This window comes from Mizuhopecten yessoensis, unplaced genomic scaffold (assembly GCF_002113885.1).
Source record: "Mizuhopecten yessoensis strain PY_sf001 unplaced genomic scaffold, ASM211388v2 scaffold9977, whole genome shotgun sequence".
Taxonomy (NCBI): Eukaryota; Metazoa; Mollusca; class Bivalvia; order Pectinida; family Pectinidae; genus Mizuhopecten; species Mizuhopecten yessoensis.
Genome location: NW_018408317.1, coordinates 245,077 through 271,189, shown reverse-complemented (window position 1 = coordinate 271,189; position 26,113 = coordinate 245,077). Strand labels below are relative to the sequence as shown.

At 36.3% G+C, this 26,113-nt stretch overlaps 1 protein-coding gene across 2 annotated transcripts in view; it reads left to right on the top strand.

Annotated features, from left to right (window-relative positions):
* The window catches only part of LOC110459151 (insulin-degrading enzyme-like), a 37,388-nt gene extending 12,623 nt beyond the window's left edge, over positions 1-24,765 (top strand). For both annotated transcript variants that reach the window (XM_021511262.1, XM_021511260.1), the window contains exons 12-29: positions 516-607; positions 1,012-1,092; positions 2,060-2,163; positions 4,474-4,576; positions 5,080-5,175; positions 7,958-7,984; positions 8,593-8,675; positions 11,256-11,400; positions 14,539-14,649; positions 15,489-15,609; positions 16,977-17,068; positions 17,736-17,847; positions 18,230-18,397; positions 19,661-19,785; positions 20,310-20,457; positions 21,163-21,224; positions 23,091-23,234; positions 23,771-24,765. In XM_021511262.1, coding sequence (XP_021366937.1) covers positions 516-607; positions 1,012-1,092; positions 2,060-2,163; positions 4,474-4,576; positions 5,080-5,175; positions 7,958-7,984; positions 8,593-8,675; positions 11,256-11,400; positions 14,539-14,649; positions 15,489-15,609; positions 16,977-17,068; positions 17,736-17,847; positions 18,230-18,397; positions 19,661-19,785; positions 20,310-20,457; positions 21,163-21,224; positions 23,091-23,234; positions 23,771-23,872 — 1,916 coding nt within the window. In that variant the 3' untranslated portion in view covers positions 23,873-24,765. The remainder of the gene's footprint in view (positions 1-515; positions 608-1,011; positions 1,093-2,059; positions 2,164-4,473; positions 4,577-5,079; positions 5,176-7,957; positions 7,985-8,592; positions 8,676-11,255; positions 11,401-14,538; positions 14,650-15,488; positions 15,610-16,976; positions 17,069-17,735; positions 17,848-18,229; positions 18,398-19,660; positions 19,786-20,309; positions 20,458-21,162; positions 21,225-23,090; positions 23,235-23,770) is intronic.
* Positions 24,766-26,113: the final 1,348 nt, after the last annotated feature.

The following is a 26,113-nucleotide window of genomic DNA, read 5'->3' as shown; positions in this document are numbered from 1 at the left end:
GGGGGGGGGGGGGGGGGGGGGGTCTTCCTGTTATCCACAAATTAATGTACATAGAATCTCCCAAAGGATCACTATGAATATCTACCAATGAAGGTTAATAAGCCTTTCACCACTATGTAACTTTAATAGACTCTACCATGCATTTATCTGGATGAGCCCATAATGGTGAAATGGATAATTACAATAATGCCCCTCGTTTCATTTGCCATCTCATATACCTCCCAACATCTTTCAATGTCTTTTTGTCTAGTTTTCTGAAGAATTCCTTTATACCTTCCCCTGAATTTATCCCCAAACCCCTTTATAATGTCAAAATTTCTCTAGACAAATGACGGCAGTATAATGAGGTCTTACTGTAACATGTATTGGCACTATAAAAAAGTGTAACGTTTACTTTAACAAACAAAACAAAAAAATAAATTATTCAGTCTTTTCTTGAAAAAAAATCTGTCAGGGTATTCAATAAGAAAAACCTGCCGTGAACTGATATTATGATTTTAATTTCATTTACACAGAACACATTGATGATATGGTGATGCTTACGTATCAGTATATTGCCATGCTGAAGAGTCAGGACCCTCTAGAGTGGATTTTCACGGAGTACCAGGTTAGAATGACACGGATGTAAACTAATCATATACCTCAATTTAGATTACTGAATGATCTCATTATTGAAATGATTTATACCCAGTTTAAAAATCAATAAGATGAACACATAGAGGCAATGATACATATATTCCCATTGACAGTAGGATACTTTTAGGTATTTTTTTCCTCTAATATGTACAATTTCTTTTAAAGATCTTTCAGTGTATCCTAAATACCACGACTTTTGCAACGTAACATCACTTTCCATTGATTAATAACCATGGATTATTGGACGGTAGACCATACATGAGCGCATATTACATCTATGTGTTTTTCAATAGACCAATGATTTTGGTATGATTCTCTTTGTGTTTAAGATGGATTTACTGTACATGTGTTCTGGTTTTTTTCTGATATTTACAGAATATTCGTGCAATGAAGTTTCGCTTCAAGGATAAAGAGGAAAGTAGAAACTATACACCATCAGTGTGTAGGGCAATGCAGGTAAGGTTCAAGGTTATAGTCAACAACAGTCGAGGGTAAGTCATGCTCATATATAAAAAAATGTTTAATGTTACTTCAACAAGATTCAGATGAGGTTGCCTGCTATTATAGTAAAAATTTGTAACACTGATTGGAGTTTTGTGACTAAAATGAGGTTTAGGAAACTATCCATGGAGGCTTTTAATAGAATTCTGAGGGAAAAGGAAACTTGAAATGCTGCTTATATGTGTTGGATGGTAAATGAAGCAAGTGGCAATGTACAAATATATTACTGTACTCTGTAAGATAATTCTAACACTCGTCTGAGATAGATGAAGGGTCAAACTCAAATAAGTGAATACCTGCATGTTCAAGGTCCTTGTTAATTAAGAGTAAGGAAGGGGATTTATTACATTTTTGTGTAGCCTGCAACGCGAGGCGACATAAAGGTATTACTTTGTCGCCCGTTGCGTCATCCGAAATAAGGTTTCTGTGCGATACCTTGAGTTCCCTTTGGTTGGTTGAACTCAAACTTGGTTCACATATTTCATACCAATATAGCTCGAAAAAGTTCGCATTTCAGAAGTTTACGCGCATTTTTGGTGAAGTCATGCCCCTTTATTTGCCAAATAAGGGCATTGCGTAGTAAATGCAAGAACTTTTTTTATTTTTTTAATCAATTCCTTTCAAATTTTATAACGTAATGCTAGAAGCAATAATGTTCAACTTATATTACAGTTTTTTTTGTCGAGTTTCAACTTTCTGCTTTTTGGCATATCTGTTTACACGATAACTCGAGCCAAAACACTTTTTTTACTAAAAGCGCTATGAGCAGGCGACACATCCACACTCCCGTGGAATTCTTGTTGTCATTGAGATATTAAATTCCAGAAGTATGCAGGGTGATTAAGCGACCCTGGTGATGTTGTGATTGATTTTTCTAGTTGTGTTTATGTGAATGTTTTACTGATCACCGTGTATATACCAGATATACCCAATGGAGGAGGCATTGAGCGGTGGGCATCTGATGTCCGAGTTCCGGCCAGACCTCATCACCCAAATACTGGAAAAACTTGTACCACACAATATGAGGTACTCACATAGCATTACATAGAGAATAATACATGCCTTTTTCCATATCACACCCAGGATCAACCCGAGACTGCAATATCAGCCCGAGGGCTGATATTGGTCGAGGTTTGATACTGGGTGTGATATGGAAAAAGGCATGTTTTATTCTGTTTATTACATACTTACTAATAAAAGCTACTATCTTATGATCTATTTTTATTTTGAAATATTGAAACACGAAAAAATTCCAAAAGGGGTGTGATACAGGTTTTGCGGGCTGATACGGGTTTTGGGGTGTGATACGGCGGGGCTGATACAGATTTTGGGGTGTGATACAGCGAGGGCTTATATGGGTTAGAGCAGTTGTGTCGTATTGCATATACAAAAACACAGTATTTATTAGTAAGTATGTAATAAATAGTCAGAAAGACTCGTTTCTGCATGGGAAATATCGTTTGATAATTGCATCCTGATCACTGTAATTTCCAAGGATACAAAACACTTTGGTGACATCAATTTTCAATCGATATGTACATCCACATTTTTGAATTGTGAATGCTTGCATTTATTTAGTCATTGCTTTGAGAATCTACAAAAGATACTTTCAAAATGAAAATAATGATTTCCAGAATATTTGAACCAGATTATGATAGTGTCTTCAGAAGTTCAGAGAGTTCAATATTGTCTTGATTAAAGAGTGCTAGTTCACAGCAAAACATGGAAACAACCTACTTATACAAATGGAATACCAAAATATTAACACACGATTCTGGATATTTCTTCAACGGATATATAGCATACATGTGTTCTTGTATAAAACAATATCATCAAACAAAACTGACTCCAAGAGGTATAGAGGTATAACGCTAGTAATGTAGAGGTATAACGCTAGTAGTGTAGAGGTATAATGCTAGTAATGTAGAGGTATAACGCTAGTAATGTATAGGTATAATGCTGGTAATGTAGAGGTATAATGCTAGTAGTGTAAAGGTATAACGCTAGTAATGTAGAGGTATAACGCTAGTAATGTAGAGGAATAATGCTAGTAATGTAGAGGTATAATGCTAGTAGTGTAGAGGTATAACGCTGGTAATGTAGAGGTATAATGCTAGTAATGTAGAGGTATAACGCTAGTAATGTAGAGGTATAAAGCTGGTAATGTAGAGGTATAACGCTAGTAGTGTAGAGGTATAATGCTAGTAGTGTAGAGGTATAACGCTGGTAATGTAGAGGTATAACGCTAGTAATGTAGAGGTATAACACTAGTAGTGTAGAGGTATGACGCTGGTAATGTAGAGGGATAGTGATGTAAATGTAGATGTATAACGCTAGTAATGGAGAGGTATAATGCTAGTACTGTAGAGGTATAACGCTAGGAATGTAGAGGTATAACGTTAATAGTGTAGAGTTATAACACTAGTAATGTAGACGTATAATGCTAGTAGTGTAGAGGGATAATGCTAGTAATGTATAGGTATAACGCTGGTAATGTAGATGTAGCTAATTAACTCTAGTAATGTAGAGGTATTACACTAGTAATGTAGAGGTATAACGCTAGTAATGTAGAGGTATAACGCTGGTAATGTAGATGTAGCTAATTAACGCTAGTAATGTAGAGGTATAATGCTAGTAATGTAGAGGTATAACGTTAATAGTGTAGAGTTATAACACTAGTAATGTAGAGGTATAACGCTGGTAATGTAGATGTAGCTAATTAACGCTAGTAATGTAGAGGTATAGCACTAGTAGTGTAGAGGTATAACACTAGTAATGTAGAGGTAGAACACTAGTAGTGTAGAGGTATAACACTAGTAATGTAGAGGTAGAACACTAGTAGTGTAGAGGTATAAAACTAGTCATGTAGAGGTATAACGCTAGTAGTGTAGATCTATATGCTAGTAGTGTAGAGGCATAACACTAGTAATGTAGAGGTAGAACACTAGTAGTGTAGAGGTATAATGCTAGTAGTGTAGAGGTATAATGCTAGTAGTGTAGAGGTATAACACTAGTAATGTAGAGGTATAACACTAGTAGTGTAGAGGTATAACACTAGTCATGTAGAGGTATAACGCTAGTAATGTAGATCTATATGCTAGTAGTGTAGAGGTATAACGCTAGTAATGTAGAGGTATAACACTAGTAGTGTAGAGGTATAACACTAGTAATGTAGAGGTATAACACTAGTAATGTAGAGGTATAACGCTAGTAATGTAGAGGTATAACTCTAGTAATGTAGAGGTATAATGCTAGTAGTGTAGAGGTATAACGCTAGTAATGTAGAGGTATAATGCTAGTAATGAAGAGGTATAACTGTTAACCTATTTATTTCAGAATGCGTGTGGTAGCCAAGAAATATGAAGACATAGTCGACCAGACAGAACCGTTATATGGTACCAAATACAGGCTAGAGAAGATTCCCAAAGAGAAATTACAGGCAAGAGTTGATACAACTTTCTACAGTTAAATGTATTGATATGAAGCTTGATGATATGCTGATCCTAACATGTACTTTAATGTAAAACGTTCAGTATTTAAAGATAAACCAGTAGATCTGTTGGTTTTGAAACATAAATTATATTTTAAAAAATTGGCAGTTCTAGAAGCTAGTTTAGTTTTATAGAATGAGTGAAAGGATTTTTGTTCATAGATAACAAAAAAAAAACATCATATGAAAAGATATTAAAGTGCTGAACCTCTTTCAGTTTGCATTCATAGACAATATGAATGCCAACTGGGTGACAGAAATTCATTGAAGCTATACATATATATATAAGATGTATGTGGTATATACTTAGAATGTAAGAATCTTTTCCCACTGATATGTTACTAAATTAAGTGCCTCTCATCCCTGTCATTTACAATAAATTACATAATGAAAAGTCTATGCAGAAGGACAGTAAAGAGTCTTGTGTTGATCATGTGTTTCCTGACTTGTAGACATGGAGCTGTTGTGGTTTTCATGAAAATCTGAAGCTGCCTGCTGTCAATGAATTCATCCCAGAATCGTTTGAAATTGTTCCCAGAGAAGCTAACGTGAGTACAACTTTAATTAGGTAAAAGAGTCAAATTTCCCATTGATGAAAGACATTACTTTGATCTATTTCGAAAGATGTGTAATGTGTACAGTTTATATATATTATGGGATGTTATTTTACATACTAAAGTCTGTCCTCGCAGCATCAGGTATGCAATACATATAGACACATTATTAGCTCACCTGGCCTCTGTCGTCCGTCCATCCGTCTGGCGTCAATATTTTACTTTCAACGACTTCTTCTTAATAACCGAAAGGCCTAGCTAGGGTGATGATATTTGGCGAGAAGCAAACTGGGATGAAGGGCTACTAAGTTTGTTCAAATGAATGACCTTCACCTATTTCCAAGGTCACAGGGGTCAAATATGTTACAAACTTTAAACAACTTCTTCTGAATAATCAAAATTCACAGGATGAGGATATTTGGCCAGTAGCATGCTGGGATGAAGGGCTACCAAGTTTGTTCAAACAAATGAACTTCACCAATTTTCAAGGTCACATGGGTCAATTGTCTTAAAAAATCTTTAAACCACTTCTTCTGAATAACCAAGAAGCCTAGGATAATGATATTTGGCCAGTTTTTTTGCTGGGATAAAGGGCTACCAAGTTTGTTCAAACAAATTACCTTTACTTATATTCAAGGTCACAGGGGTCAAATATGTTTAAAACCTTTTAACTAGTTTATTCAAATGAATGACCTTGAGCTATATTCAAGGTCACAGGGGTCAAATATGTTTAAAACCTTTCAACAACTTCGTCTGAATAACCAAGAAGCCTAGTATAATGATATTTGTCCAGTAACATGCTGGGATAAAGGGCTACCAAGTTTTTTCAAACAAATGACCTTTATTTATATTCAATGTCACAGGGGTCAAATATGTTTAAAACCTTTACACAACTTCTGAATAACCAAGAGGCCTTGGATATTTATATTTGGTTAGTAATTATTTGGGATGAAGGGCTACCAAGTTTCTTCAAATGAATGACCTTGACCCACTTTCAAGGTCACAGGGGTCAAATGTGTTAAACATCTTCAAACAACTTCTTCTCAAAACCCAAAGGGCCCAGGTTACTGCTATTTGGCCTGTAGCATGCTGTTATGAAGGGCTACCAAGTTTGGTCAAATGAATGACCTTCACCCACTGAAGGTCACTGGGGTCAAATGTGTTAAAATCTTCAAACAACTTCCTCTCAGTAACCAAAAAGCTCAGAATACTGATATTTGGCCTGTAGTATGCATGGATGAAGGGCTACCAAGTTTGTTCAAACAAGTGACCTTGACCCTTTTTCAAGGTCACAGGGGTTAAATATATATAAAATCTTTAAACAACTCCTTTTCTGAATACCCAAGAGGCATAGGATAATGATATTTTGCTAGTAACATGTTGGGATGAAGGGCTACTTAGTTTTGTTCAAATGAATGACCTTTACCTATATTCTAGGTCACAGGGTCAAATATGTTTAAAACCTTTAAACAACTTCTTCTGAAAAACCAAGAAGCCTAGGATAATGATATTTGTCCAGTAACATGCTGGGATAAAGGGCTACCAAGTTTGTTCAATCAAATGACCTTTATTTATATTCAAGGTCACAGGGGTCAAATATGTTTAAAACCTTTACACAACTTTTCCTGAATACCCAAGAGACATAGAACAATGATATTTGAGCAGTATCATGCTCAGATGAAGGGCTACCAAGTTTGTTCAAATAAACGACCTTTATCCATTTTCAAGGTCACAGGGGTCAAATATGTCTAAAACCTTTAAACAACTTCTCCTGAATATCCAAGAGGCATAGGCTAATGATATTTGGCCAGTAACATGCTGGGATGAAGGGGTACCAAGTTTGCTCAAATGAATGACCTTTGCTCATATTCAAGGTCACAGGGATCAAATATGTTTAAATATTTAAATGACTTGTTCTGAATATTCAAAAGGTCCAGGGTAATAATATTTAGCTAGAAGTATGCTGGGACGGAAGGCTATAAACTTTTGAGGTCAAAGGCATCATATCATGTATATTAGTCCACTTTTAAGATTACAAGTGTGAGATTAATACCAGGTGAGCGATTCAGGCCCATTGGGCCTCTTGTATCTTATATATACTGATGTAATTATAATATCAGTGGTCATCCGATGACATTGAAATACTTTTTATCAACATTTCACTGTGTTAAATATCTACCACGGTGGCCGAGGGGTTAAGGTCTCTGATCGTCTATGATCACTAACCCTCCACCACTGGGTCGCAGGTGTTCAAGGTCTGCGTGGAGCAGTCGGTAGGTACAAGCTGAAACTTGGTGGTATTTCTTCGGAAACTCCAGCTTTCTTCAACCACCAAACCTGGCATGTCATTAATTGACCATAGCTGTTAATAGACCATCAAACAAAACAAAAACAAAAAAGACTAAATATCCATCCTTCCATGGTAAAATTAGAATCGGCCCAGGGCTCATTTTTGCCCTCGCAGTGTAATTACAATCAAAGTCATGACAAATATTCTTATTACAGAAGGTGAACAGATTGAAAGCTTAACTACGGAGAAATTTGCTGTTATATATGCATTGTATTTAGCCTGAAATATATCTAGGAGGATAACACATAAAATCTACATTATAGGACAATGAAAAAGCACTGAACTGTATTTGACATGAGTAGGCTTATTGCTTAGTCTTTCTGGATAAATATTATGATACATAATTTTTATTTCGTGTACTTTTATAGAATTCAAAGTTCTAACAAAGACACAAGTTTAAGATTATTGTTTCGTTTTTCATTTCAGCCCTGTGATCTGCCACAACTTGTGAAGGTATGTCTTATGGTAACAATTTGTAGATGATTTACAATTGACCCTCAATTTTACCAGTTTCTTATAAAAAAATGTTTCAACACTGCCTTAATTTATGGTGATTTAGATAAGTTTTAATTTTAATATTTTAAAGATTTTATCCCATCATTAAAACTACCACTGACAGGAAGAATCCTCCAGTTGTCTCCCCCTAGTAGATGGCTTTACTTTGTAGTAAAGATCAGAATCCTATCAGTTGTTTCCCCTAGTACATGGATATACTTTGTATTAAAGACTACCACTGACAGTAAGAATCCTCCAGTTGTCTCCCCCTATTACATGGATAACCTTGTATTAAAAACTACCACTGACAGTAAGAATCCTTCAGTTGTCTCCCCCTAAAAGACTACAACTGACAGTCAGACTCCTCCAGTTGTCTCCCCCTAGTACATGGATATACTTTGTAGTAAAGACTACAACTGACAGTTAGATTCCTTCAGTTGTCTCCCCCTAGTACATGGATATACTTTGTATTAAAGACTACAACTTAGATGTGTACATGTTCTATTGTTAAAGATTGAAAATGAAACACTCTATATATTGAAGTTACTTTTTTGTATAATCTCCAGGACAGTGACTTGTGTCGAGTGTGGTTCCATCAGGACAACACATTCCTCCAACCGAAAGCCTCCATTAAATTTGAGTTAAACAAGTAAGTATTCAGGATATCCTCGCGTAACCTATTTATGGGCTGTTCTCATTTCCAGCACTATTTGGAGACAAAAGAAAAGTGTTGATATAGTAATATATTAACTGACAAACCAATTATAATCAGTTTCAGACTAACCCAACAGGTCACACAGGTAAGTGTGTGAATCATAGCTGTTCTGTGCATGTGATATATCAAAATTAAAGTAATTTACCTGACACTGTGTGAGAGTTCGACAGCTGTTCCTACTTGTTTCAAAATGGTTTGCTTCTAGGATCTGTATTATTGTTGGAAAATTTTCTTATCATTTTCTGTTTTACCTACTTTCACAACTAAATCATTTATTAGCTCACCTGGTCCGTTGCGTACGTCGTCTGTCCGCCGTACGTACGTACGTCATTCTTTTAACGACGACTTCTTCTTAACCACTGATTGGAATTTAACTAAATTTGACTGGAAGCATCCCGAGGTGGTGGGGATTCAAAATTGTACAAATGATGGGGCTGACCCACCAGGGGGCTGAGGGGCGGGGCAAAAAGGGGGCAATTTGGCTATACTGCTTTAAGCGACTTCTTCTCTGGAACTAAGAGATGGATATCAACCATATTTGACTGGAAGCATCATAAGGTGGTGGGGATTCAAAATTGTACAAATAATTGGGCAGACCCCCCAGGGGGCTTAAGGGCGGGGCCAAAAGGGGTCAATTTTGCTATATAGCTTTAAATGACTTCTTCTCTAGAACTAAGAAGTGGATATCAACCATATTTGACTGGAAGCATCCCTAGGTGGTGGGGATTCAAAATTGTACAAATGATGGGGCTGAACCCCCAGGGGGCTTAAGGGCGGGGCCAAAAGGGGGCAATTTGGCTATACTGCTTTAAGCGACTTTTTCTCTGGAACTAAGCGATGGATATCAACCATATCTGACTGGAAACATCCCTAGGTGGTGTAGATTCAAAATTATATAAATAATTGGGCTGACCATCCAGGGGGCTGAGGGGCAGGGCCAAAAGGGGTTATTTGGCTATTGCTTTAAGCGACCTCTTCTGTAGAACTATGCCATGGATATTGATCATATTTGGTCAGAAACATTCATGGGAGGCAGGGATTCAAAATTGTACGAATGGTGGGGCTGACCCCCCCCGGCTAAGGGGTGGGGCCAAAAAAGTGTATTACTTGGAAATATTTGAGATCCCCACCATATAACCATGGTATACAATTGCTGAGTATAAAGAGAAGATTGCTCATTTGATTCCAGGATGGCACTAGGGTCTGGCCCCGCCCTTGGAGACATAGTCCCTGGGCCATAACTTCAAAACTGTTGAGATCCCCACCCCAAAACTATATATATACAAATGCTGGGCATAAAGAGACGAATGCAGTCAGGATATCAGAATAGACCCTGGGGTCTGACTGAACCCCTAGGGACCTAGTTTCTTAGTCACAGCTTTAAAACAGCTGAGAGCCCCACCCTAAAACCGTATAAATTGCTGAGTATAAAAAGATGATTGCACATATGCTTCCAGGATGGCCTTAGGGACTGCCCCACACTTGGAGACTTAACCCAGGGTCATAACTTCGAAATGGTTAAAGATCCCTACCCCAAAACTATATATACAATTGTTGGGCATAAAGAGCCGAATGCAGTCATGATATTAGAATTGACCCCAGGGTCTGCCCCACCTTTGCAGACTTAACCTCCGGGTCATAACTTTGAAACAGTTGAGATCCCCACCCCAAAACTATATATACAAATGCTGGGCTAAAAGAGACAAATGCAGTCACGATATTAGAATTGATCCTGCGGTCTGGCCACAACCCTAGGGACCTAGTTTTTGAGTCAAAGCTTGGAAACAGTTGAGATCCCCACCCCATAACCATACATAAAATTGCTGGGCATGACAAAATCTAATACAGTTATGCTACAAGGATTTGCCTTGGGGTCTGGCATATTCCCTTTATCTCATTTGGAGAATATTTTGCCATGATTGCTAAGGTATCCAGGTGAGCGATACAGGCCCTCTGGGCCTCTTGTTTACTATATGCTATTACTAAACAATTTTATAGCTAATAACATTAATATTTGAAGTTCAGCACCAGTGACAACTGTCTCGATTCATGGATACAGGCCTTACAAAGGCTACAAAATTACTTTTTTGGCAGGTTTAATGGCACAAAGTGTCACAAAGTTTACAAGCAGAACTGGTGACTCAAAACGAAAACAACCAAGACATATTGTGACTGCAAATTTGCACACTGATAATTAAATATATCAAAAGTATACATTTTTCAAAAGTTAAACGCCCGTAGATTTTATTTATTAAAATATTTGTCATCAGTTCCTCATTGAAATTACTCAGTGACTCAGTAATTAACCGGATCTAATTTTAGAAAGGAACTACAAATGTATGATACACTGGCTGATTGAGTTGTGCGAGTCTGTTATTTTCAACATATTGTTTAACCATAAGAATACACTTGACTCATCACCTTAAGTATTCAGAGTAAAGAAAGATGAAGAAATTAGACATTTAGTTTGGTAAATTGTTTTACATAATTCATGTTAATCATTCTTTTTTTTAGCCCCTTGACATATCTTACACCCACCAACCATGTTCTGACCAAGCTGTTTGTGATGCTGTTTAAAGATGCACTCAATGAGTATTCCTACAATGCTGGGCTGGCAGGGCTTCACTACGACCTATCTGCTACCAAATATGGCATTACAGTACGTCATAACCAGTCTATTCAAATTAAAAGCCTCTATTTTGCTCTCCCTCCAGTTGTAGATTTGATTTTTAGAACTAGTTAAAATTGACTTCTTCTTATATAATCTTTGTTTTATTATATTTTAGAATTCATGAAAAAAAGAATCTGTTTTCAATGAAAACAAACTAAAACTTGTATTTCATACTATAGTATTTTTTTTGATCACTTATGATTCGTAGCTTAAGAGCAAAATGCAAGTATCAATTAATCTCCAAAACTGTGTCATTGAAGATTTTAAAACACTGTTCTAAAAATACATCATATACCTTGCATATGATGTAAAAAAATATATAGCTATCCTTTTGAAATATTCCTTAAAGGTACTTGAGCACCCGAACTAAACTAAATTAATTATCTATTGTAAAGAGCCCCTTCAATTACCTCGATGTCTGAGATGTCTCGAGGAATTCCAGAAACTCGGAAGTGTTTAGAACACACCCTGTTTACCCATGTTTGTGTTGCTACCTTAAGCATGTGTGATGTTTACAGGGGGTTCGTATCAGTCACTTCCACTGAAGATCCCTATACTCAGTGCAAATATGTACAAATAAAGTAACTGGCTTAATTGGGTTCATTTTCAAATGAATTAATCAATAAAACTTATACAAACACTCAGTCCCTCTGAGTAATGAGTAACATACAGCGAGCACTCACTGCCTAAGGTATGAATTAAACAAGAGGCCCAAGAGGGCCTGTATAGCTCACCTGAATGTTTAAGCAGTCATAGCAAAATATTCTCATTAAATATTATATTGCACTAAAAGTATTTCCCTCGCAAACTTTGTTGGCTCCATCTGTTGAAACTACCAGATAAATATTTTACAAGATTCTATGCTTTTTTATTCTTCTTCAGAAGTTGCTTGACATATTTTTTCCTGTGACCTTGTAAGTAGGTCAATGCCATTTTCCTTCTCAAATTGGTAAGCTCTATTCCAAAAAGCAACCAGCCAAATCTAATGAATCCATTTCTTTTAGTTCTTAAGAACAAATCCTTTAAAATGTTGTTGACCTCTGGGACCTCTAAAGTAGGTTGAGGTCATTTTCGTTCGCAAACTTTGGTGAGCTCTATCCCAGGAAGTCACCAGCCAAATATTATAAATTTATGCCTTTTAATTCTTCATCAGAAGTAGTTTGAACAGTTTGACATATTTGATCGCTGTGACCTTGAAAGTAAGTCAAGGTCATTTTCGTTTTCAAACTTTGTCAGGCTCTCTCCCAGGAAGCCACCAGCCAAATATAAAGATTAGATACCTTCCAGTTCTTCAGAAGAAGTTGTTCTAAGCGTTAGACATATCTGACTCCTGTGACCTTGAAAGTAGTTCAAGGTCATATTCATTCTCAAACTTTGTTGGGCTCTTTCCTAGGATGCTTCAAGCTAAATATTAAGGTTTTATACCTTACAGTTCTTCAGAAAAAAAAGTTGTTTGAAGTGTTTGACATATCTGCCTCATGTGACCTTAAAAGTAGGTCATGGTCATTTTCATTCACAAACTTTGTTGGCCTCTAACCCAGAAAGTCACCAGCCAAATATTTAGGTTCTATAACTTTCAGTTCTTCAGAAGAAGTCTTTTTAAGCATGAGACATATCTGAATCCGGTGACCTTAAAAGAAGTTCAAGGTCATTTTCATTCTCAAACTTTGTTGGGCTCTTTTCCAGGAAGTCACCAGCCAAATATTCAGGTTCAATAACTTTCAGTTCTTCAGAAGAAGTGGTTTTAAGCATTAGACATATCCAACTCCTGTGACCTTGAAAGTAAGTCAAGGTCATTTTCGTTTTCAAACTTTGTCGGGCTCTATCCCAAGAAGCCATCAATCAAATAAAAAGTTTCTGTACCGTTCAGTTCTTCAGAAGAAGGCGCTCGAAGCATTTGACATATTTGACCCCTGTGACCTTGAAAGTAGGTCAAACTAATTTTCATTCTCAAACTTTGTTGGGCTCTATCCCAGAAAGCCATCAGCCAAATATGAAGATTCTATACCTTTTAATTCTTCAGAAGAGGTCGTATGAAGTTTTTCGCATATTTGACTCCTGTGACCTTGAAAGTAGGTCAAGGTCATTTTAGTTCTCAAACTTTGTTGGGCTCCTACCAACAAAGCTTTCAGCCAAATATCATGACTCTAGGCCTGTCCATTCTTCAAAAGAAGTTGTTTAAAGGAAAAGTTGACGGACAGACGACGGACGCCGCACCATGACATAAGCTCACTTGCCCTTCGGGCAGGTGAGCTAATAACCGAGTACTCACTACCTATAATGCGGGAATTAAATATACAAGCATTCACTCTGACAATCCGCTAAACCAAGCCTCTCAAAGTAACTACTGAGTACTCTCTAGCTAGTACATGTCAAGTGCTCCCATACACTTTCTCTCAATCATAGGGCAGATCCAAGGTATATTTCACAATCATGTGATGTACCGATCACATAGAGTAACCGTAGCAGAGAAGGGAAGCCTTGTTCAGGCACATCTACCTCCGTACTTACTCCTCAGTAAATTATCTCTATACCTTTGCAGTAAGAGACAGGGAAGTCTTGTTCAGGCATGTCTGTATCAATACTTGTATATTTATATCACAAGTGTTTCTCTCTCTGCCGACGATCGAACAAGTGGGCTGCTATAGGTTGGTTGGTTGGTTGAATGGTTTATAGTCTACACTTCACTGATAAAGTCTATGTTCGGTCGACTTGAGGGGGTAAGCGCCAGCTTACTGGGCCCTCGGAGATTCAAATGTCCTGCCCATCCAGGTCACGCTCTAAGGTCGTACAGCTCTTTAGATGCGGACAGGCTGTCGCAGCTACTGCGGTCTACGGGAACACGTCCTTTCTGTAGTCCTCACTGCCCTTCTATGGGCTGCTGAAGTTAGCTGACGGCCTTTATAGTCTGCTCCAAGACGAACTTAACGCCACCTATGACTTTACAGTGCCGTTGAAACGTTTACATAAAATCCTATAAATACATGTTTACTTAAAGCGTCTATTTGACACCGAAGGTTATCAACAAAATGGGGGACAGACTAAGTGACGTCAAAGTTGAACTGTGATCCCCCACACTTGTAACACAAATGTTTGCGATGTACCTGTTGCTTGTTTTATTTTCAGTTGTCTATCAGTGGTTACAGTGACAAACAGCCCGTCCTCCTTAAGAAGATCTTGGACAAACTCACCCAGTTCTCTGTAGACCCAGACCAGTTTTACATCATCAAGGAGAAGGTAACTCTTTGTCTCAGTAATACTGTGCTCGTTTCGTAGTGATCAGTGTTTTGCTTTAAGTCTTGCTTCCTTTCATCTAGAAAACTACTGGATACAAATTTCAGCAAATAATTTACGGGAGTACATATTTAAGATAAGACTCATCCAGTTTTCGGAACAATTTCTTGACACTGCCTAATAAAAAAAATCTCTATTTGATTACCATCTTTCATCCAAAATAGCTAAAGTACGAATTTTTCAAAAGATACATAGGTTCCCAGTGATTCTTGGTATTTTTCAAGTCCTATGATTTTGTTTCTTGTAATGAATTAAAAATACCTAAACGCAATTGTTAGCTGTACCAGGACCATCAGGTTTCTGTGCATGAATACAGGATAATTCTAGTTAAGAATATAGGTGATGATATATGTATATTAGTTACAACATGTACTGTAATAAAAATTGGGTAGAGGTTCCCAAATGAGGCATTTATGCATTTTTATTGAAATTGAGTCAGTTAATAGGTATAAGTATTTCAAATTGTATCAAGACACAGGTTTACTAAATACCTTTCTTTACACTTTGAAAGTCAAATTATCATGTACATGTATGATGATGTCTGGAGGACATTTTTCCTGATAACATTCCTATGTTATCTGGAAAATTATATCTTGCTCTTGGAAATACAACCATTCCTATTTCCAATTAGGGAAACAGTTGCCATAAATCATGAAATTACAAGGTAATATGGCAGACACAAAGCATTGTTATGGGACATCATCATTAAAATACTAGCCAATGAAATCATGTCTTGGCTCTTAGTTTCCCGTAAATCAAATTGACTGTATAATTGATTTTAGTTTGAGAGGATTTTGAAGAACTTCAGAGCAGATCAGCCCAGTAGTCAAGTGTCTGCCTACACTTCAGAGCTCATGTCCGAGGTACAGTGGACACACGAGGAGAAACTACAGGCCTTACAAGGTTTGGGAATGAATAAATAGTGCATACACCTCCCAAGGCATGCAAAAGTTAATCTGTAAAAGCTTTTTTTTTTTTTTGGGGGGGGGGGGGGGGGGGATCCTTTATTATTAAAAATTATTTCAGTGATCTAGTCGCATGTAGCTGTGAAAGAAGACCATACATATTTAGACCAAATTAATGACATATTTATGACTCATGATTAATTAGTGTTACAAATTTGTAATGGCCATTAAAGTTATTCGAATAACCTATTAAATATGATATACTTTTTCACATTTGGCCATGAGATTTATATAATGGGCATTAAAAGTTACCACTGGAGAGATCATGGTGAGTAAAAGTACCATATTGAATGGTGTCATTAACATCAAGTGAAGATCATTGGCCATTACTTTATTTTAATGGCAATGAAACTAACTTTGCTTTAAATATGAAATGGTCATTAAATTCCTTCAGTATCAAATGAAAACATATTAATTGTATAAATGTATTTGTGCTGTTAATTACTAAAATTTAATGAAAAATAAAAGTGAAGTAATTGTATCCATTGAAAAAAAGATGTAGAAAAATAATGGTTGTTTAATGATTTGTATATGCCCATCAAATTTGAAGTGAGTATTATGGTATGGGGTTGTCCGGCCGGCGTAAACTTTTGTTTGTCCGGCTCCTCCTACATTTTTCGACCGATCTCTTTCAAACTTGGTATACATCATGATCATGGTATGAAGTTGTGTATCCATTAAAAGAATTTTGATTAAAAAAAAAATCCAAAAGTTATTGCCCTTTGTTTATTTCAGTATTTGATTTTTGTCCGGCAATCTTCTGCTACATTTTTCCAAGGATCTCTTTGAAACTTAGTATACATCATAATCATGATATGAAGTTGTCTCTCCCTCAAAAGAATTTTGATTCGATAATTTTTGCAAAAGTTATTGCCCTTTGTTTATTTCAGTATTTGATTTTTTGTCCGGAGTTTTTCTCCTGCATTTTTTATAGCATGTCAGCTAACCACTCTTAGAAAGATGCAGATCTTATTTCAATGTAAGAAAGTATATAACACTATATGACATTCGAAGAGCGTATATTGTTCCGCCCTGCGGTACTCTTGATGTAATTTCAATGGATTTTAAATGGAATTTTCACAAAATTTCACAACAACATTTTAGCAGCTTTAATCATCACTATTGAAATTTTTAAGATATTTAATGTATTAAAACCATTAATTCCTTCTATTTAGGGCAGAAGCAGATTATTAGTAATACATGTAGCAATAACAAATTAGCCAAATAGAATAACAGACTTAGCTGTAAAAGTCTGAGGTATGTGCATGACCGTAGTAAGTGTTATGTACAATGTATCTATTACAGGGGCAACCATAAAGATGGTAGAAGATTTTGTCCCCAAGATGCTGAAGACACTTTATATAGAGGGACTTGTCACAGGCAATGTCACAACTCAGGTAAGTTATTACTGTTCTATGTCACAACTCAGGTAAATTATTACTGTTTATGTCACAACTCAGGTAAATCATTACTGTTCTTTGCCGCAACACAGGTAAATTATTACTGTTTATGTCACAGCCCAGGTAAATTGTTACCATATTGTATTTCACAACACAGGTAAATCATTACTGTTCTTTGTCACAACACAGGTAAATTATTACTGTTGTTTGTCACAACTCAGGTAAATTATAACTGTTCTATGTCACATCTCAGGTAAATTATAACTGTTCTATGTCACAACCCAGGTAAATTATTACTGTTCTATGTCACAACACAGGTAAATTATTACTGTTTATGTCACAGCCCAGGTAAATTGTTACCATATTGTATTTCACAACCCAGGTAAATTATTACTGTTCTATGTCACAACCAAGGTAAATTATTGCTGTTCTATGTCACTACCCAGGTAAATTGTTACCACTGTATGTCACAACCAAGGTAAATTGTTACTGTTGTTTATAACTACCCAGGTAACATTACCGGTAAATTGTAATTGACTGTCACAGCGAAGATCACCACACTGTGATTGGATGTGATTAGCTGATGCTCGATACAATTGGCTAACATTTTATGTGATTGATAAGCAGTTGTATAATTGGCTGACACTATGTTACCTGGCCACAGGGTGTGCTGACCATGACAGAGATGGTGGAGAAGGTGCTCCAGTCTCAGAGCGGGACACGTCCACTCCAGGCCAGCCAGAGGAGGAGGCTCCGGGAACATCAGTTACCACAGGGTACAAACATTTTAACTGGTTTTGGTGTTAAATTAAATCAATACCATTGTTAAAATTTCAAATAATGAAATGACATAATTACAGAACTATTGTTAACACAAAGCTACATATTAGAAACAATCTGATTCTGAATCGATAAGACATTTTGTATTAGTAAGATACTGTAGTCTATAGGTAATTAAAACACTCTTTCGGTAAGCTTTTCTGATTGGTAAGCTATTCTGATTGGTAAGCTATTCTGATTAGTAAGCTATTCTGATTGGTAAGCTATTCTTTTGGTAAGCTATTCTTTTGGTAAGCTATTCTGATTGGTAAGCTATTCTATTCTGATTGGTAAGCTATTCTGATTGGTAAGATATTCCGTGCCCTTTATGTTATACAGGTAGCTCCTTCATGTATGAGTGTACTAACGATGTCCACAAGAGTACGTGTACCCAGGTGTACCTCCAGTGCGGGCCCGAAGACACAGCCTCCAATGTCTTACTGGAGTTGCTGTCTCAGTCTCTCAAAGAGTCCTGCTTCACCACTCTCAGGACAAAGGAACAACTAGGTAACTTCTGTATTCTGTGAAATTTTCAGAGCAGTTCGATTTTTCGCCTCTGTAATGAGGCCCAAATCCTCATTATATATAGTGAGCATTTGTAAACACTATATATATTGTAATCAAATGTAAATGGCTTAATTAATATTTGATGAAAATGGATTTTACAGTCGAAGGGCAAACATTTCCCTGTATACTGTATATATGTCTCTCACACCTGGAGGTGTAGGTGTACGACAGCATATCTAAAAGGCAGCCGTTGCATGTATGTGGAGATGTAGGATATATTATCCTCTTTGGTTGCAATTGTGTGATCACAATGGAATTAAATCAATTTCATATTCCTTAATGAGATTATATCACATTATAGCAGGGATATAGATTCTTTTTCACTAAACAGTTACATTTTTTATATAATTTTAACCCTCATTATATGGGCGAAACAAATTGGTCATTATGTAATTAATTAATTAGTATTTGATACAGTGTGTATACACTTTCTATTGATAGGCGAAAAGTCCCGGGTCAAGTAATTATAACATAATCAGAAATACACAATTTCATCACATCGTTGTACATATAAACAATACAAATCGCTCGCTCAGTCATAGCTGGACAAAGGGACCAGTCAGTCTTGAAACGTTGCGACACGTTTAATACGTACATTGTTTGTATATAAAGTAAAACTTTGATATTACATATTTACAAACTGATGAATCTGATTGATGAGAATTCAGATTATGTAGTTAAGTAGGTTTGGGCTTTTAAGCCAAATTCTACTCCTTCTGTTAGAACTTACTCCTGTATATTGTAGATTATCTTAGTCTTCAGGCAAGACTGTCACTACATCTGTAAAAATTGTAGTTCAATTCTCCAGCTTGTGTTTTGTGGAAATATTTCTGTTACAAATGTTAAAGGGTAATCAAGCCATTTTAACTGTACATCCAGTAGTCAAATTATCTTAAACATGATATATCAAGTATTCTGAACAATGAATCAGATGTTCAGTTTCTGATTAGAAAAATAAGACATTCAGCTATAATAAATGTGTGGTACATTTAATGAAGAAATGTCATTTTTTTCTTGCTGTTAAAAAACATCATGTAAAAGGTTTTCCTTTACCTCCAAAGAAAGATGGGCATTACTTGAAGAAACGTTGACTGTCGCCTTGGATAAGGCCAGGAGGCCGAAACATTGGGACTTAGAGTGACATTTGTTCATTTTACTATGTAAAAGATTTTCTTTATTAATTGATTTGTATGTGTTTCCCAGGTTACATTGTACGGAGCGGACCGTTGCGCAGCAGTGGCGTCCAAGGTTACCGTATCCTCGTACAGTCTCACAGATCCCCTCAGTATGTCGAGGGTCGGATAGAAGCCTTCCTGTCCGCTATGGATGTAAGATTTAGTAATATCGACATGGACATTTCCTGTATTGTTTAAAGATGAATAGAAGTTTTCGTGCCCGCCATGGACGTTAGCAATGTAAATTGTTACTGCTAACATTCTCAGTCTTTTTGGGGGATTAATTGAGGTGTTTCAGTCTCAGTATGATGAAAGATCAATTGAGATATTCCTATCCAATATGAACGTAAATTATATCAATACATGTACCGTATTCCGGGAATGTTTTGCCCAGTTACATTTTCGACCTTCGACAGTAAAATGGATTTTCACCCAATATTCAATTTGCCCTTCACATTTGATTACTATGTTTATTGTGTTGTGTACAAATGTTTGGGTGTAATGATCAATTGGCCCTCATTACGGAAGGCGAAAAAGGGCAAAAATTAAACTGCAGCAAACATTTTGAGTTTTACAGCATTAGTGTGTCAGTATATATATCCCTCACATTTTGTGGCATTGATAAATCATATTTTTATTCAGCAATGGACATCAAGTAGAGATTTGTTGTTTTATAGGAGCAGTTAAAGATGATGACGGAGGAAGAATTCCAGAAACACGTTGCTGCTATGACTGTCAAACGTCTGGACAAACCCAAAAACATCCGGGAACAGAACCAGTATTTTTGGTTTGAGGTCCGAGATCACACCTATAACTTTGACCGAGGTAAGGGCTTTACAGAATTTTAATGCTCTATAGGGTCATGTGTTTTAGGACAGGGTTTGATTCTTGCTTCCTGTGATTTTAAAACCCTTAAATTTCTCTTAGTTAAACTGATGCAATTTTGTTCCTGCAATAAATTTGTTGGTTTCTAACTAAATTGATTACAAATTCCTCAGAAATGCAATGAAATCAAACTGTTGATATACCAGGGTAAGAGGAGTAAATTCTCCATGAATAATCATAATTATTTGTAATTCTTTATTGATCGTAATCTAATACAGCTCATAGATACAACAAACTTAGTTACAACAAATATCTCCAGGGCCATTCCATCAATACAAAACTGTACTCGTACATGTAATATGTTTGCGTGATGGACAAATCTTCCTAAATTGCACAAATCCTTCGTATTTTCAGATGCTAGAAATATAACTAATTTACTTATATAAGTGCTATACAAAGGCCTAACATATTGTCAATTACTAAACGTAAGTAAAATTAGTATGCTTTACTTCTGCTTTGTATTGCTTACTATGTAAAAAATATTTTATATTACTTATTTTGTAAATATTGTGTAGTACATCTAACCGCATAAAAATGATTACATGTATAAAACCGGCAACATCTAATTCTTTCAGCTAGTTTTGTGAGGTGTATAACAGGTACTTTATAACACTATGTAACTAGTATTGTTCCTTTTGACCTTAGACAACATTGAGGTGGCATTTCTGAAGACATTGGAGAGAAAAGATCTGTACCAGTTCTTTAAGGTAAGCATGTTAACATACAGGTATACTTACAGGTAAGGTTCCAATACAGGTAAATCTACAGGTAAGGTACACATACAGGTAAGATACACATACAGGTAAGGTACACATACAGGTAAGGTACACATACAGGTAAGGCTCCAATACAGGTAAACCTACAGGTAAGGTACACATACAGGAAAACCTACAGGCAAGGTTTAAATACAGGTAAGGTACACATACAGGTAAACCTTCAGGTAAGGTTTAAATACAGCTAAACCTATAGGTAAGGTTTAAATACAGGTAAGGTACACATACAGGTAAGGTACACATACAGGGGTAAGGTACACATACAGAGGTAAGGTACACATACAGGTACGGTACACATACAGGGGTAAGGTACACATACAGGTAAGGTATGCATACATGTAAGGTACACATACAGGTAAGGTATGCATACAGGTAGGGTACACATACAGGTAAGGTACACATACAAGTAAGGTATACATGCATGTAAGGTACACATACAGGTAAGGTATGCATACAGGTAAGGTACACATACATGTAAGGTACACATACAGGTAAGGTATGCATACAGGTAAGGTACACATATATGTAAGGTACACATACAGGTGAGGTACACATACAGGTAAGGTACACATATTGTTAAGGTACACATACAGTTAAGAAACACCTATAGGTAAGGTACACATAGGTAAGATACAAATACAGAGGTAAGGTACACGTACAGGGGTAAGGTACACATACAGGTAAGATACACATACAGGTAAGGTACACATGCAGGTATGGTACACATACATGTAAGGTACACATACAAGGGTAAAGTACACATACAGGGGTAAGGTACACATGCAGGTAAGGTACACAACAGGTCAAGTACACATGCATGTAAGGTACACAACAGGTCAAGTACACATGCAGGTAAGGTACACAACAGGTCAAGTACACATACAGGTAAGGTACACATTCAGGTAAGGTACACATACAGATAAGGTACACATACAGGTAAGATACACATTCAGGTAAGGTACACATACATGTCAAGTACACATACAGATAAGGTACACATTCAGGTAAGGTACACATACATGTAAGGTATAAGGTACACATACAGGTAATGTACACATAAAGGGGTAAGGTACACATACAGGTAAGGTACACATACAGATAAGGTAAGGTACATATACAGGTAAGGTACACATACAGGTAAGGTACACATACAGGTAAAAGATACACCTACAGGTAAGGTACACATACAGGGGTAAGATACACATACAGGAGTAAGGTACACATACAGGTAAGATACACATACAGGTAAGGTACACATGCAGGTAAGGTACACATACAGGTAAGGTACACATACAGGTAAGGTATAAGGAACACATACAGGTAAGATGCACATACAGGTAATGTACACATACAAGTAAGGTACACATACGGGTAAGGTACACATACAGGTAAGATAAACATACAGGTGAGGTACACATACATGTAAGGTACACATACAGGTAAGGCTCCAATACAGGTAAACCTACAGGTAAGGTACACATACAGGAAAACCTACAGGCAAGGTTTAAATACAGGTAAGGTACACATACAGGTAAACCTTCAGGTAAGGTTTAAATACAGCTAAACCTATAGGTAAATCAGCATTGTCTAAAATTTAAATAAAAACAAAAAAAAACAAAAAAAACATTTTATCAACATACACATCTACTTATATTTGTGAAAAAGTGACATGAAGTCTCCTGATCTCTCATACATGCAATATCTGTCATATTGAATAAGATTTTAAGATAAGGGGTTGTATTCTGGAAGTATGTATAGTACAGAAATATGACATTAAAATCTGGTCAATCTGTTTTACAGGAACATGTTGCTTTTGATGCATGCAAACGTCAAAAACTGGCAATTCATGTTGTTTCAACATTGGAGAGCTCGGATTCTCAAGAGGAGATAACACCTGACTCCAAAATAGGAACAGATATTACATCTGCCCCTGATTTGCCACAGGTAATTTAAAATACCGTTCTTGTTCTTCTAAATAAAGCAAATTAACTGTTGGGAATGGCAAATTTAGCAGATTTGGACAAGTTTCCTAATGTCATATTTTCTTTGCCTGCCTATCATGTAGTTTAATTGTATCTTATTACATTTATTAAATCTTATGGTTAAGACACCAGATTAAAAAGTGTTTGATATAACAGGTACAGATCGTCATCAAAACATACAGCAACAGCTAATATATGAAATGATCGAAATAATAAATGATACAGTAAAATTTAAGTGTTTTACAGTAAAAACATCTTTTCTATATACATATCTTGGCAGTTATCTTGGGATGAATTCCAAGTAACCATTACCACCAACAGATGTCATACCGTTTCTCACCAACTTAAGATTATAGAAAGTGTAATTATGTTGTATAACATAAAAATCCAATTTTCAACTATCTTACCTGTGATCACCTTGATTATTTTTTCTTCATTTAAGTTTTTTATGTGTAAAGGTGAAGAAATTTTATTGTTTGTTTAATATATTTTTTACAGCCTGTCCGTGTAACTGATGTATCAGCATTCAAGGGAAACCTGCCACTGTACCCTCTCCAGGAACCTTACATCGACCTATGCAAGGCAAAGTCATTACTATAGGTCATTGATCTATGCAAAACCAAACTTACGGTTAAAGGTCATGTTTATCTGTGTAAAGAAAATTGGCTACGGTATGTGCAATTTCTTACAGGTGCAAGTCTCTACTATGGTTCTTAAGTCTGACAAATTCCTGACTACTGTTTATGTATTAACGCAAACAAAAGTTTGTCTTTTGCCTGTGCAAGGCTACTTCTACCAACCCAGTAATTATCTGTTTTAGAAAGTAACAAAATCACTTCTATATTTTATGTATCTGTCAAAGTTGTTTCTTGTTACTGTTGGTCATTGATATTTTGTAAGGCAAGTAAACATAGCTGCAAAAAAGTTCACATATTTTGCTATAAAGTAGGTGATGTACCTTATAACATGTAGCTACTGTATACCAAAAAATGTTTTGCCCAGTTACATTTCTACCTTTCGACAGTAAAATCAATTTACCCTTCACATTTAATTACTATGTATGGTATGTTGTTTACAAATGTACATTGTAATGATAAGTAGTTAACCCTCCCTCATTATAGAGGGGGGATTAAACCAGCAAAATGTTCTTAGTGTACAGTACTAAAAGGGTCAAATATATATGCAATTACTATTTACTAGGTATATATAATATTAGTCTCCAGACATAATTTGATACTTTATATAGCCGATATGTAAATGTGATCGCCGTTAGAGGGCAGCTATGACATTACCAGTTTATTGTGCCGTCCATGTTAGTTCAAACTAATGGTTTGTTTCTAAATGACTGTGTGTAATCAAGATATTTATAATACCTATTTTTATGACATATTAGTTATTTTTGTACTATACTTTATAATACAGTTGTGCCTTTTACGCTATGAATCAATCCAATGAATTGTTTTAATTATTTCAATGAATAAATAATATTTTCTCCCAAAGAACAGTTTTTGTTTTTTATATGGGATACAACTTCGATTATCTCATTCACCCCTGAAATTTCATGAGCTATTCCAACCCTTGAATTGGAAGAGTTCAAATATGTCTTCAGGGGTGAATGAGTTGACCTCCACAAACACTATAAATGAGGCATAATATTTAAAGTTTACACTGACGTTTTACGGTTTACTCAATAACCATTGTTTCAGCATACTGAAGTTCTCATCTCAAAACCTTACCATAGAAAGTGACAAGTTTACCTAACTTTGACAGCAATACAAATGGGCAGAGCTATGCAAATTTTCCACGAACAAGACACAATCATGTGATGTCATCAATAGTTGATGTGGGCAGTGTTAAGCAAGGCTGAGCTACTACTTTTACTGAACAATTACCTGCTAATGTGTTTCAAAAATGGAAATTTTCTGTCTGATGCATTCACAGAACAAGAGGCCCATGGGCCTTAACGGTCACCTGAGTCTACAGTATTTATTTTTGTTGTTGAAATATGTACCAATTTGAGTAAAAAATAGTATAATGTTAACTTAACTTTGTCAGGACCATGAGCTGATCATTCCTAGACCAATTTTAAGTGAGATCGGCCTATTAGAACTTAGTAGCAAAATAGCGGCCATGGCAGCCAAATTGTATTTCTGATTGACCCGAAAAATAACAACACTTTGTCAGGACCATGAGGCGATCATTCCTACCAACTTTCAGTTCAATCGGTCCAGCAGAACTTGACTTTAAGTTTGAAATAGGTTTTCAAAATGGCGGCCGTGGCGGCCATATTGGATTTCTGATCGACCCGAAAAATAACAACACTTTGTCAGGACCATGAGGCGATCATTCCTACCAACTTTCAGTTCAATCGGTCCAGCAGAACTTGACTTTAAGTTTGAAATAGGTTTTCAAAATGGCGGCCGTGGCGGCCATATTGGATTTCTGATCGACCCGAAAAATAACAACACTTTGTCAGGACCATGAGGCGATCATTCCTACCAACTTTCAGTTCAATCGGTCCAGCAGAACTTGACTTTAAGTTTGAAATAGGTTTTCAAAATGGCGGCCGTGGCGGCCATATTGGATTTCTGATCGACCCGAAAAATAACAACACTTTGTCAGGACCATGAGGCGATCATTCCTACCAACTTTCAGTTCAATCGGTCCAGCAGAACTTGACTTTAAGTTTGAAATAGGTTTTCAAAATGGCGGCCGTGGCGGCCATATTGGATTTCTGATCGACCCGAAAAATAACAACACTTTGTCAGGACCATGAGGCGATCATTCCTACCAACTTTCAGTTCAATCGGCCCAGCAGAACTTGACTTTAAGTTTGAAATG